Source organism: Rhinichthys klamathensis, unplaced genomic scaffold, assembly GCF_029890125.1.
Source record: "Rhinichthys klamathensis goyatoka isolate OS25496 unplaced genomic scaffold, OSU_Roscu_1.1 h1tg000331l_1, whole genome shotgun sequence".
In the NCBI taxonomy this organism is placed as follows: domain Eukaryota; kingdom Metazoa; phylum Chordata; class Actinopteri; order Cypriniformes; family Leuciscidae; genus Rhinichthys; species Rhinichthys klamathensis.
The window spans coordinates 874,728-890,119 of NW_026606846.1; the positions used below are offsets into that span (position 1 = coordinate 874,728).

The 15,392-nt window shown below is 45.1% G+C and overlaps 1 protein-coding gene across 1 annotated transcript in view; it reads left to right on the forward strand.

Annotated features, from left to right (window-relative positions):
* The first annotated feature begins 1,660 nt into the window (after window positions 1–1,660).
* Window positions 1,661–15,392, forward strand: part of LOC130105990 (uncharacterized) — a 30,336-nt gene continuing 16,604 nt past the window's right edge. The window contains exons 1-4 of the mRNA XM_056272192.1: window positions 1,661–1,721; window positions 6,303–6,620; window positions 6,711–7,058; window positions 7,319–7,405. Of these exons, the coding sequence (XP_056128167.1) occupies window positions 1,661–1,721; window positions 6,303–6,620; window positions 6,711–7,058; window positions 7,319–7,405 (814 nt within the window). The remainder of the gene's footprint in view (window positions 1,722–6,302; window positions 6,621–6,710; window positions 7,059–7,318; window positions 7,406–15,392) is intronic.

Sequence of the window (15,392 nt, forward strand, 5' to 3'; positions counted from 1 at the left end):
AGTGATGTGTTTAATTCAAAGTGAATTTATTCTTTTCAGATTACATGATTTGTCATCTTATTTTACATTTCTTTAAAGTAGGTAATGCAGAACCTTAATAAGAAAAACAGTGTTTATTTGTAAAAAGGTGTTCTATCAACACCAGGATGGGGTCAACACCAGAACAGTGTATTTTAAGTGCTCTGTAACAGTGTTGTTGTCTGCATTGGTGTTAATATTTTACACTCTTAGTGTTCACATTGTAACACTGTGTCGGTGTTGCGAGAGGCAACACTTTTGAAAGTGTTGAACTAACACTTTGTGGGTGGTTCCCAAATATACACTTTTAAAGTGTTGAAATTAACTCTATTGGTGTTGATTTCCGGGTTTCAAATTTACTGTGATCAAATTAGCAGTGAAATTGTAAATGGTTTTCAGCAACTATAGCAAACATTTCTTGGACAGGAAAAAGTTGAGCAATTCAGTAGAAAAGAAGAGGAAGTGTTTTCTGAATGTGTGAGAGTTCACATCCGTCCGCCTAAACTGGGTTCAGAGATGATGTTGTGTGTGTGTGTGTGTTTAACAGTGCGGTCAAACTAACCGAGTTCTCAACGCCAGCGATGACACGCTTCTGAAACACCATTACTGTGGACAGCAGGTTCGGTCCGACTACGGCATGATTGGTATCTTTGTTCTCGGTGTGACTCAAGAAATCTATCAAGACCAGTTTCATTACAAAAGGAAATATTTAAAGATATTATTATTTTTTACATTTCATTCTATATTTTTGACCGTATCTTCAGAACATGGTGCCGATGACACACACTGACTTTCATAATGACACACACAACCGCCTCTTAAAGCTTCTCTGAAGTGCTTTAAACAGCTCAGCCTGTGTCACAGGGAAAGGGAAAATCACTGGCGTTTGGTGTTTGTAGTGTTGATAAAGGAGTCTGGATCTGATCTATTTCTCAGGGCTGAAGAGAGTAAAGCAGAACATTATAATCCATGTGTAGAAACTCATTAAACGTTAGCGAAGGTTTGTTTATTCTTTAAACTCTGATTATATTTTATCCGCTCAGATCAGGAAAATATATCACTTCGAGTTCCTCACCAGGTCTCCGGCACAATCTCGTCAGTTTCCGATTATCAAAACAGAGGTAATTGGCTGAATGCCTGGGATTTGCCGTAATTCACACGTACATAATCGAAGACATACACAGCCCCCTTGAATGCCACCTCAGGAACTTAATTCAATAACTTACTTTAGTAGCGTGCACTTATCTAAAGTAACATTAAATTAGAACAGAGGTATTTAGACGTACCCAAATCTAGATCAAACAGCATTAGCTGATTCTAGACGGAAACTACCCGTCTCCTCATTCAAGTACACTTGAATCTGATATCAGATATTAGTCGTCACTAAACTCTGACGCAAACTTGTGGAAATATACGAATCCGATAATCTACTCGGGGGAAAACAATTCTCAGAGTCGGTTAGAACACACACACACGCACACACACACACACACACACACACACACGTAGAGCAACACTTGTTGATGATGTTTAAAGGAGGAGCTGTAACTATATATAATGAAGAAGGTGTTCGTGAGACATAGCTCTTGTTGAGCAAAGAAGTTAAGCAGGAGGTCTCCGTTGGTGTTCTTCAGAAACAGAAATGGCTGATAAGTGTGATCTGTGTCTGCTGGGACTGATCGTTCTCTCTTCACTTCTCACAGGTAAAGAAATCTGTATTTTCTCTAAACACATTTAGTGGAATTAGTCTGGAAAGAGTTCATTTGAACATGCTCAGTTTATTCTTGCACACATTCACGCTGTGATCTCAGAGTTGTGTATTGATACACACAGATCATACTGTATTATTCCTGATACTGGACATAGTGTCACTCAAACATCTGATGATGAAGAATGATCTTCATATTAAGAGTGTGTCAGTGATTTGAACAGCTCTCTGATAAACACTAATAGTTTATTCTGGAGAGTGTGTTGTTTGCTTTAAGTGAGTGTTACGACCCTTCACGGATTTTAAAAGTCTAGGGAATTAGAAGGGGAACATTAGGCCTCCCATTAGCAATTGTTACCATTAAATACTGAGAGAGTGAATAAGACCACCGAGAAACAGCAGGAGAACAGGGGAACAAATGTATTATGTGCAATGATAAGAAAGAAGAAAAATGAAGCGATCTGGGGAGGAAAAAGGGAAAACTGGACGGTGCCAACACAAAGAAAAATAATTAAACAAAAAGGATATTTCTCACTCGTTTCAACTAACCCTACCTAATACAAAAGAAAAATGTAGAAAGAAAAGTCTTCAACATCCAAGACGTCATACACTTCCCTACTCTATCTATCAAAAGAAAAATGTAGAAAGAAAAGTCTTCAACATTCGAGATGTAAGGGTGGATTTTCTGCAGGGGTTCAGGCTGCAAGACTGCCGAATGACTAAAGAAACGTTATTAGCAAGATGGTAGAAAACTGTACATTTCTTGTCTATTCCACCCACTGCCACTTATACCAACGACGGAAATAAGCGCAGTAACAATAGCTTCATATGTGGGAGAGCGTTGCTATAGAGAGTGACAGTATTGTATTGCAATAGATAGCACATAAAAGTCAATACCAAATCAAAACTATTTAGCACATTAGTTGTAATTGAAAAGGTTTAATAACAAAAAATGGTTATGGTTACACTTAAAATAGTTACAAAATAGATGTATGAGATGATGATAACTTATACCAATAATCTTACCTAGCATGTCAAATATTACCAGAGAGAGAGAGAGAGAGAGAGAGAGAGAGAGAGAGAGAGAGAGAGAGAGAGAGAGAGAGAGAGAGAGAGAGAAAAGAGGAGGCAAAGGGAGAGAGCCAGAGCATTAAAAAAGACAGAGCAACAGTTACAGTCTTCTTTTATCCTTTCCCTGACCATGTGACTAAAACCCAAATGTGAGACATTCAAACTGACCAATCAGATAATTACACTTCCCCCATTGTTCTAAAGGTGTGACAATTCATAGACCCCCAAAGTACACAAATCTTGGCCTACAGGCCTTGATCACTATCAGCCGCTCTGTGTCTTTGGGAACTCCAAATGGTCCTTGTGGTTGAAAGAAGGGGTGGAACACAGTAAAGCATGTGTCTTTGTTAATTTCAAATGTCTTGGATTATTTTCAATCCTACAGAGACGTCATACACTTCCCTACTCTATCTATCAAAAGAAAAATGACAGCGAATGGCACATGCCCCTAAACAGAGATGGGCAGTATTTTAATTATGTATTTGAAATACGTATTTAATTACTTTTGAGTATTTTGTCATTTGTATTTTCCTTAACAAAAATAAATGAAATGTAATTTGTAATTTAATACTTAGAGAGACTGTAATTTGTATTTAAAATACTTCAAATACTAAAATTCACATATATTAACTTTCATCACCAGACTTAAAGGGATAGTTCACCCAATAATGAAAATTATTATGATGCACTTTTATGATGGACAGATGCACTTTTATGATGGACAGATGCACTTTTATGATGGACAGATGCACTTTTATGATGGACAGATGCACTTTTATCATGGATGGATGCACTTTTATGATGGATAGATGCACTTTTATGATGGACAGATGCACTTTTATGATGGACAGATGCACTTGTATGATGGATAGATGCACTTTTATGATGGACAGATGCACTTTTATGATGGACAGATGCACTTTTATGATGGATAGATGCACTTTTATGATGGACAGATGCACTTTTATGATGGACAGATGCACTTTTATGATGGATAGATGCACTTTTATGATGGACGGATGCACTTTTATGATGGATAGATGCACTTTTATGATAGATAGATGCACTTTTATGATGGACAGATGCACTTTTATGATGGATAGATGCACTTTTATGATGGATAGATGCACTTTTATGATGGATAGATGCACTTTTATGATGGACAGATGCACTTTTATGATGGATAGATGCACTTTTATGATGGACAGATGCACTTTTATGATGGACAGATGCACTTTTATGATGGACAGATGCACTTTTATGATGGATAGATGCACTTTTATGATGGACAGATGCACTTTTATGATGGATAGATGCACTTTTATGATGGATAGATGCACTTTTATGATGGACAGATGCACTTTTATGATGGATAGATGCACTTTTATGATGGATAGATGCACTTTTATGATGGACAGATGCACTTTTATGATGGATAGATGCACTTTTATGATGGATAGATGCACTTTTATCATGGACAGATGCACTTTTATGATGGATAGATGCACTTTTATCATGGACAGATGCACTTTTATGATGGACAGATGCACTTTTATGATGGACAGATGCACTTTTATGATGGACAGATGCACTTTTATGATGGATAGATGCACTTTTATGATGGACAGATGCACTTTATGATGGATAGATGCACTTTTATGATGGACAGATGCACTTTTATGATGGATAGATGCACTTTTATGATGGACAGATGCACTTTTATGATGGACAGATGCACTTTTATGATGGATAGATGCACTTTTATGATGGACAGATGCACTTTTATGATGGATATATGCACTTTTATGATGGATAGATGCACTTTTATGATGGACAGATGCACTTTTATGATGGACAGATGGACTTTTATGATGGATATATGCACTTTTATGATGGACAGATGCACTTTTATGATGGATAGATGCACTTTTATGATGGACAGATGCACTTTTATGATGGATAGATGCACTTTTATGATGGATAGATGCACTTTTTTGATGGATAGATGCACTTTTATGATGGATATATGCACTTTTATGATGGACAGATGCACTTTATGATGGATAGATGCACTTTTATGATGGACAGATGCACTTTTATGATGGATAGATGCACTTTTATGATGGATAGATGCACTTTTTTGATGGATAGATGCACTTTTATGATGGATAGATGCACTTTTATCACTTGATCTGACACATCCTATTGACCCTGTTCACATTTCCGGGTTTCTCAGAAGTGGAAGGCGTCATAGTTGGGTAAACTTTTATAGCAGTGAATGAGAGACTACATTAAATATATTTTTTGTGTTCCCAATTGCTCAAATAGCAAAAGAAAAACGCCACAACAGTGTTTTCACAACTTTCAAAAAGAGTAAAAAAAAAATAGATAGATTGATAATGGCAGTCGGAAGAGAGAAAGATGTCAACTTTGTCACAGACGGGGTATTAGAAACCTCCTCACAGCAGCGTTAACTAGTTTTTGTGTAATATTATACAAATAAGTATTATAGGCGTAATGATCTTTTATTATGAGAGTTTGTGGCAACATGTACGTTAAAAGTGCATCTTCTGCACTAAACGATGATATTCCGATATTCTCTACTCTGACATGTATCTAACTCCACACTTACTCTCACACTACACAAGACTCTACAGTTTGTTTGTATTTTCAAATTACAAATTACAAATTACTTCCATTTTAATTAAATACTTTTTTCACAGCAGTATTTTGTATTTTATTTAAATACATTTGATAAGTAAGTATTTGTAATTTGTAATTAAATACTTTTTGATGTATTTGTGCCCATCTCTGGCCCTAAACCTAAACTCTAAACTAAATAAATGAGAACTAAGTGTGTCCGATGTACGTCACGTGACATAACTTCCCTTTTCCTCTATCCAGCGTTACCGCTCTCTAATACTCAATAATAAAGGAAAGTAAAGTAATTTGGTTTCACATGATAATCTTAACACACTAACAAAGCTTATAAGTAATAACCAAATAAAGTACAAATAAATGAAACCGGAGCAGGTATTGTTTTTCAAGGTTATAACTCTGTACTAATAAAGCCCAACGCATCAGCCGTTGATTAGCATTATACATACGGGAAAGTAAAACAAGGGAGTTGTGATCGCTATAGACAATAGTGGGCCGGATGGAAGAGCCTAAGGAAACTTCACAGAACTGCAAGAAAAACAACAACGCCAAAGTTTCCTTTTCAACTGTCGAGTAATTCCCTTGATGTTTATCAGACTTACGGGAGAAAAAGCACTGATGGTCCACATCCTCGCCGTCTAGAAGCAAAACTGCTCCAGTAACTCCATGTATCCGCGCTCGCATCAACTTACAACTCAAAGAGCGATCGAACTCAGAGCAGCCGAAACTGGGGCTTTACAACAGAGCTTTAACACTCTCAGATGCAGTCGAGAGCAACAGTGAGGAAAATATCATGATTTAACTTCTGTTTTTATCATAATGATCACTGAGATATACTGTGTTTCAGGCACCAGTGTAGCGGATCGAGTGTTCATCAGTTCTGGTGTAAATGTCTCTCTGTCCTGTAATAATGCTCTTTCTGACTGCAAATCAACATCATGGATCTACTCTAACAGCTTGAGAGATTCAGCAGGAGTTGAACTGATTACTGGAGGGATAAAGAATAAAGACACAGAGAGACATGAGAGACTGAGTCTGGAGTCTGACTGCTCTCTGAACATCAAGAACGTCACAGGAGAAGATTATGGATATTACAGCTGCCGACGATATGAGAATGGAGAACAACAAGGAACTGGTGCACGTGTTTATCTGCATGTTCTTCATGGTGAGTTTATGATTATGTGGTCAATTTAAAAAGGACAGATTCTCCCTTTAAACTCAGATGATGATCGAAGAGTCTGTGATTTGTGTTCAGTTTCAGTGTCTTCATCATCATCTTCATCCTCACAGACTGAGATCAGTCCAGGCCGCTCTGTGACTCTCTCCTGTCAGTTGTATTCAGTCTCCTGTGATTATTTGGTCCGTTATGTGGGAGTTGAGCTGTTGTGGGTGAATCAGGCTGGTGTTGATCTGAAGACAGACTCCAGATATCAGATATTATCATCATCATCATCATCATCATCATATCCATCATCTCCAGATCACTGTCTCATCACTCTGACTACAACACTCCTGAATGAAGATGCCAACAGAGAGTGGAGATGTCAGCTTACTCAGAGAAAGCAACTCCAGACCTCAGTCAGATACACTGTCAAGTATTCAGGTGAGAAAACAGTGTTAGAAGAGCCTCATAATGTCAGGAACACTGAGGTCTATCAGTATCACTGAACCAGAACAAACTGAGGGAACAAAAGCTTCTCTGACTCTCACAGAAGAGGAACTCAAAGCATTGCTTCAAACTAATGAACTGCAGTGAAGTAACAGTCCAACTGTTCACTCTTTATGTGATGTGATGATCAAAGTTAGAATATGATGGTCATATTGTACAGTATTAATCATCTGAACTAACATTGATCTTCACAGCTCAAGCTGATTCAACGACAGCAGTGAATCCAGTCCACATCACACACTCTCAGGATCCCTCAACTATAAACACACACGTTTCTAAAGGTACATCATCACTGTCTTTCTCACATCAGTGCTTTTCAGTGCGTAATGCTAGAGTTATCTTCAGTGTTCACTCATCAACATATGACGGTCATATTCTACAGGATGATTGTCACATTGAGTTGTTGTTTTAGTTTCATTTCATGGACTTTTATGGTGTGTGTAATTAGCGCACTTATGCATATTCAATGACATGTTCAGTATAAACAGTGAGAGTCGTGTGTTAAGTCAAGTCATCCTCATTTATATAGCGCTTTTAACAATGTAGATTGCCTCAAAGCAGTCCAATATGCAGCTGATTATAAATTATACATTTGTTTTACAAATCATTATATAGGCCTGTATGCATGCTTGGGCTGTTGGAGAAAATATATGTAAAAAGTATCAAAATAAGTCCAATATCATACTATATAGAGTTGTCTGGTGTGACATGCTTCATGCCGCAATGCATGCTGGGAACCATGAGTTTTATACTATGGCTGTCTCCCAGCATGCATCGCGGCATGAAGCAAGTCACTATTGTTGAGATTCATATGTTGATTCTTGACATCTGCGTGTGTCTAAAAATCCTGTAATGTATTTAAAAATCAAAATTCAGAATGTGTAACGGGGCGAACAAGACAGGTATGGCAGAGGCATGACACAGAGTAATCCTTAGGGCAAGCGTGGGTAGACGATCGGCGAACAATATCCAACGGGGGCAAGGCAAAGACAGATAATCCAGGGAAACAGCAAAAATCCAAACGAGGTACAAACAGAGTCCAAAGGGCTAGGCTTAGGGTGAATCCAGGACACAGGCAAGAATCAGAACACAGGGAAACATAAAGGACAAGGCAAGACTAAGATCACTAGGGATGGCTGACACGAAACAGTCGTTCCGAAGCTTTGCGAGATCCCGAAGCGCAGATGTTTCGAAACACTGATCCGAAGCGTGATTCAAAACACCCATGTCACGTGACTATGGCCAAACGAAGCCTCGAAGTGTTTCAATGTTTCATCAGGTGTGATCTGCTGAATCAGCGTTTGATTGACACGGTCGGGAACAGACCACACAATCGCACATCTGTATAAAAGTGAAATCAACGCATATTGACCTCGTGGGTTTTTGTGAGAGGAGTTTGATTTTGAGATAGCGGATTTTGGTGATATAGTGACATAGTGCGATTTGATTAGTTATAGGCTATTTAGGCTTACATTTAAATTTACACAACACATTGAATCGAGCAAGGCGAGCATTTGTGCTTATAAAACTTCAACTTTTTTATTTATTTTTGAAATGACTGATCATTTCGCTAGATTAGACCCTTATTCATCGTCTGGTATCGTTTAAAGCCCTTTGAAGCTGCACTGAAACTGTCATTTGGACCTTGAACCGTTTGGGTCCCATTTTAGTGCATTATGTGGAGAAAAATCCTGGAATGTTTTCATAAAAAACCTTAATTTCTTTTCTACTGAAGAAAGAAAGACATGGTTCCCTTTCGTTGTCACTCCGAGTTCCGTCGGATGACGACGAATGGGGGTTTCGCTTAGAAAGCCAATCGACTTCGAGTACTACAAAACGAGCCAATGGCAAAGAAATGTCATGGGTCTGCGGAATTTGCATAGCGTAGCACCGCCCCACCTCGTGGGTATTTAAGGAGCTCGCTGGCAGCAAACCGGCATGTTTTCGCTTCGGAGCCAAGGTGATCCTTCGCTCCACAAGCCATTCCTGTACTGTCAGTTCTGCAGACGAGCGAGATTCTCTGGTGTTGGTGTGACGGCGATCTCCGGCGAGGACGCGCTTCCTGCTTTTCTGTCCGTGATTCGACAGCGAGTGTGTTTCTCCCCGGGCGCTTCAACACAGTCAGAGTTTCTTTTTCTCACAAAAGAGCTTGCACGCGGCACGTCTTTTTAAAGATGCCTCGCCCGTGCACTTCTGGTTGCGGTAGACTCGTTGATGACTCTGATGGGCACGAGTGGTGCATAGTGTGTTTGGGCGTTTATCACGCTAGAGCAGCACTCGTGGATGACTCATGTTCTCTCTGTGGGAACATGACCATCGCAGCATTACGATCAAGACTCGGTGATCTCGCAAGAGTGAGGGTCCCCTCATCCACACCCCGATCTACTGACTCTAGAAATAGAGCTAGTACTTCGGCTGGTGGCCAGGGTGATCTGAGGATGACGGTTTGGAACAAAGCGCCGACTATCAGTCCGTGCCCAGCCGCATCCTCTCCAGTGCTGCAACCCGTGAGTGTTCGGGGGATTCCGGCGGGATCATCTTCGGGTGTCCCGCGGGTTTCCTTTGACGCTCCAGAGGATGACGCGATGTCTATCGCAGCATCACAAGGTGGGTCTGAGTCTTCTGGAAGTGAAGACTCATCACAGCTGCCACCTTCGGGTGTGAATACAGTTGTGCTAGAGTCTGATCCAGAGATGACGGCCATGCTGTCTCGAGCCGCCGCGAGCATCGGGTTAGAGTGGAACCCTCCGCCCTGCCCCGAGCGCTCGCGGCTGGATGACTGGTATTTGGGTCAGGCTGCGGACCCCCGTCCGCGTCAGGCCCCGATACCTTTCTTCCCGGACGTGCATGATGAGATCTCGAAGTCCTGGAAGACTCCCATGTCTTCCCGTGACCGCTCGCTGATTTCATCCGCCTTTCCTCCCCTCGATGAGGCCGCTGCCCGTGGGTACACTGGGCTCCCCCCGGTTGAACGCTCTGTTGCGATGCAACTGTGTCCTCAGAGCGCTTCTTCTCGTGGTGAGCCTAAGCACCCATCCAAAGCCTGTATGTACTCGTCTGCGTTAGTGGCGAAGTCCTACAGAGCTGCGGGACAGGCAGCCGCCTCTTTGCATGCCATGGCCATTCTGCAGGTCTACCAGGCCCAGATGCTCAGGGACATGCACGAGGGCAGGACAGACCCGGGGCTCTTCAATGAGCTGCGCGCCGCCACCGACCTTGCTCTCCGAGCGACGAAGGTGACCGCACGCTCCCTGGGTTTGGTGATGTCCACAGCCGTGGTCCAGGAGAGACACCTCTGGCTTAATCTTGCTGATGTGGAGGATGCCGAGCGGTCCCGGCTGCTCGACACCCCCATATCGCAAGATGGCCTTTTCGGCGGTGCAGTCGAGGATTTTGCCCAACAGTTCTCGACTGCCCAGAAACAGACTGAGGCTATTAAGCACATTCTGCCCCGACGGCCCGCTGCTGCCTCCACTCAGCCGACCGGGCAGAATACTCAGTCTGTTTCCCGCCGAGGGCGCCCTCCTACGGCTCCCACCCCTCCCGCCCGGCCCAAGCAGCAGCCTTCACCCGGGCCCGGTCGCGGAGGAGGCCGTAGGAAGGCGCCCCAGCCCTCTCCAGTCCCGCCCCCCGCTAAATGCCGGGTCAAGCGGCGCTCCTGAGACGGGCTGCTCAGGGATGATGTACACTTCTCAGGAGGTGGTAGCAGGACCACTCCTTCCCCCGGTGGAGGGCCGGGGGAGAATCTTGAGAGAAGTGACACATTCATCCCTGAGAATACAGAGTTCTTGGACGACACGGTGCGCCGCCCCCGGGCCGTGCACCCCTCGTCCTCCTCTGTCCCAGAGCCGGATGACAGTGCGCGCTGTCCCCGGACCGTGCCGCTCTCATCCCCCTCTGTCGCCAGACCCCTGGCAGAGCAGACCCCCGTGGAACGTTCGTCCTTCCCTGGTCTCCTCTGTCAGGGCGCGGTTCATGACTGCACCCCCACATCGGGCCGCTATGCCGTCCACGTCTGGGTCAGTCATACCGCCTCGCTGCCCCACCGACGGGAAGTCTGTGGTTCGCATGACCCCGCTGGTTCAGTCCTTGGGAGCCTGGCTAGAGCTTCCCAACCTGTCCCGCTGGGTCGCACGAACGATCAGGCTCGGCTACGCGATTCAGTTCGCACGGTCTCCTCCCCGCTTCAGGGGAGTCCGCTCCACTTTGGTCGGTGGCAATGCCCCTATCATGAGAGCGGAGGTTGCTACCCTGCTGGCGAAGGGTGCGATCGAGACTGTCCCTCCAGCCGAAATGAAGACCGGCTTCTACAGCCCGTATTTCATTGTCCCGAAGAAAACCGGTGGGTTACGGCCAATCCTGGACCTGCGCGTTCTGAACCGCTCCCTTCACAGGCTGCCGTTCAAGATGCTCACCGCCAAACGCGTTTTCGAATGTGTGCGGCACCAGGATTGGTTTGCAGCGATCGACCTGAAGGACGCCTACTTTCATGTCTCCATTCTCCCTCGACACAGACCGTTCCTTCGGTTTGCTTTCGAGGGTCAGGCATATCAGTACGCAGTTCTCCCATTCGGGCTAGCCCTGTCCCCTCGCGTCTTTACGAAGGTCGTCGAGGCAGCCCTTGTTCCCCTCCGGGAACACGGGGTTCGCATTCTGAACTATCTCGACGACTGGCTGATTCTAGCTCACTCTCGAGATCAGCTTTGCGAACACAGGGACTTGGTACTCCGCCATGTAGCCCGTTTGGGCCTTCGGGTCAACTGGGAGAAGAGCAAACTTTGCCCCGCGCAGAGGATCTCTTTTCTCGGTATGGAGATCGACTCGGTCGCCATGTCCGCGCAGCTTACGAGCGAGCGCGCGCAGTCACTGCTGACTTGCCTGAGACAGTTCGAGGGCAAGAGTGCGGTTCCACTGAAACTTTTTCAGAGGCTCCTGGGGCATATGGCATCTGCAGCCGCGGCAACGCCGCTCGGATTGCTTCATATGAGACCGCTTCAGCTTTGGCTTCGCGACCGAGTCCCGAGGTGGGCATGGCAACACGGCACGCTCCGAGTACCAGTTACTCCGACCTGCCGTCAGACCTTCACCCCGTGGGGGAACCTCAGCTTTCTACGGGCAGGAGTGCCTCTGGAACGAGCTTCTCGGCATGTTGTTGTAACGACAGATGCCTCCACCACGGGCTGGGGTGCCATGTGCAATGGACGTGCTGCCGCGGGCTCCTGGATAGGACCCCACCGCTTATGGCACATCAATTGCCTCGAGTTGCTGGCTGTACAGCTCGCCCTGCGCCGCTTCCGAGCCGTGCTCTCGGGCCAGCATGTACTAGTCCGATCAGACAATACCGCGACTGTAGCGTACATCAACCGTCAAGGTGGTCTGCGCTCTCGCCGTATGTCGCAACTCGCCCGCCACCTCCTATTTTGGAGTCAGAAGCATCTGATGTCGCTTCGTGCCATCTATATTCCAGGAGCTCTGAACTGTGCAGCCGACGAGCTCTCACGGTTTCAGCCCCTCCCGGGAGATTGGCGACTCCATCCCCAGTCGGTTCAGCTGATTTGGGACCAGTTCGGGGACGCACAGATAGATCTGTTTGCCTCTCACGACTCGACCCATTGCGCCCTGTATTATTCCCTGACCGAGGGCACGCTCGGCACGGATGCACTGGCGCACAGCTGGCCGCGGGGCCGCAAGTACCCTGCGCAAGGTCAGGGAGGACGAGGAGCAGGTCACCTTGGTAGCGCCGTACTGGCCCACCCGGACCTGGTTCTCCGAACTTGTACTCCTTGCGACAGCACCTCCTTGGCCAATTCCTCTGAGGAAGGACCTCCTTTCTCAGGGACGGGGCACCCTATGGCACCCTCGTCCCGATCTTTGGAACCTCCACGTGTGGCTCCTGGATGGGACGAGGCAGGTTTGAGTACCCTGCCACCAGCGGTGGCGGCTACCATCACTTCCGCCAGAGCGTCGTCCACGAGACACCTCTACGCGTTGAAGTGGAACCTCTTCGTCAGCTGGTGCTCTTCTCGCCGAGAAGAGCCCCGGAGTTGTTCGATCAGTGTTGTGCTTTCCTTTCTTCAAGAAGGGTTGGAGCGAAGGCTGTCTCCCTCCACCCTTAAGGTCTATGTCGCCGCTATTGCCGCACAGCATGACCTTATAGAAGGTAAGTCTTTGGGGAAGCATGACCTGATCGTCAGGTTGTAACATTATCACATTAATGTAAAGGTGTCTTTAAAATATTAACTGTTATGGTGTCATAGAACGTATTACATGGGTTATGAGTAATGTTCATGTATGATGAATGATGGATGTCATGTATATGGTTCGTATGTATTCCTGGTTAATATACTAAGTATCTACTATGTATTTTGGTAATAATGGGGGATATCCCTTTAAGGTTGCGGATGGCCTTGATTACGGGACAAGGCGCACCTAAGCTTTTTTAATGGTGGTGATGTGTTTTGAAGAGAGAGGCGCGCCAGTTTTTGTTAACTGCAGCGTCACAGAGTTAAAGCTGTTTTTCCTTAGGGTTTGAGAATTTTTTCAACCGATACGTCAAGAGATGGCTTTAATGGGACAAAAAATATGTTAACCACCTGGACTGTTTACTCGGGGATGCGTTTCCAGCAGAAGGACATGCTTGAACCCACGTTTGAGAAACTGTGTGAGTAAACATTGCCCGAAGATCGACAGAGCTGGTGAGATCTGACTCATTCTTTTTTATTGGAGTGGAACACCAGAGACTCAACGCTCTATTTTTTCCTTGTTGTGGATTACGTTTTTTGTCACGCAGCCAACAGGATTATGTCTCGCGAACTGACTGTATCTTGGTTGGAAAGACTGTAGCGCGATCTTGGGCCAGCCTGAAAATCTTTTCGGGTTAAGTTTATGGACTGGGACAGTGGGGAAAGTGTGGGGTTACACGCACGGGTTTTTTTATATACGGCGCTCAGCGCGTCAAGCAAATGAACGGGTTGATATGGGTTTTTCCTTTGAATGATTTTCAGCGCCGTCTGAAGATTTGTTTTGGTACGGTGTGGGTCGTTAATTTCCATGCATTTGTGCTTGAGCATGGTTATTTGATAAAGGAAGACATCAAGAATGTGTTATGATTGAAGTATATGATTTTTCTGATTATTGATTTCATTCTAAAAAGATCCCCTTGTGCGTTTGTAGTGACACACCTGTTGACAACAAAGAAAATTGAAAAGCAGAGTGTTACAGATGGTGGCCCGTATGGGGAGACCTATGGTGCGGTGGGGAAAACACAGATGGTGTACTTATGGCATGAGATGATATGGTCGATGGAGATGTTCGTTATGGCTGACAACCACCTGGCTTTCCCTATCATCCTTGGTTTGGACTTCCTCAGGAAAACTTCTACCATCCTTAATATGGGAGACCAGACCTATGGGGTGAAAGGCCCCAGGGGTTATACTTTCCATTCTTTTCTGTCTCACCCGCTGGAGTGGAGATTGAAGCAGGACGCTGAAGGTTGTTCTAATGCTAGCCTATATGTAGCTGTTCCTTACCGGGGGTCTTTGGATCCATTGCCATCATCAGGAATGGTGTCTCCTGTCTTTCTAGACCACCCTTCAGAGGTCAGGGAACTATTCCAGGCCTGGCCAAGAGTATGCTCTGGAACCTTGGGTAAGACAAGGGTTGAAGAACATCGGATCTTCACCACTGACGAGGTGCCTGTCCGCTGCAGGGCATATAGGGTTTCACCCTTTAAGCGGCAGATCATCGCTGACCATGTGGAACAGATGCTCAAGGATGGCATTATTGAGCCGTCACAGTCTCCCTGGGGTGCTCCGGTGGTCTTAGTTAAGAAGCCAGATGAGTCCATTCGATTTTGTGTCGATTTTAGGCGGCTTAATGCAAAAACCCATCCAGACGCCTACCCCATGCCTATCATCCATGAATTACTGGAGTCTATGCATGGTGCTGCATTCTTCAGCACTCTCGACCTGAAGTCGGGATATTGGCAGGTCGCCATGTCCGAAGATAGTAAGGCCAAGACGGCCGTGATAACGCCCATGGGTCTCTATCAGTTCCGGTGTATGCCTTTTGGGCTCAGAAATGCTGGAGCCACATTCCAGCGATTGATGGAGAAAGTCCTAGGGGAGCTTAGAGGGAAATTCTGCTGTGTGTACATAGATGATGTTATAGTCTTTTCACCCACACATGAACAGCATCTTCGGGATCTGCACGCTGTCCTAGGGAAGCTCAATAAGGCTGGACTGACACTTAATCTCAAGAAGTGTGCCT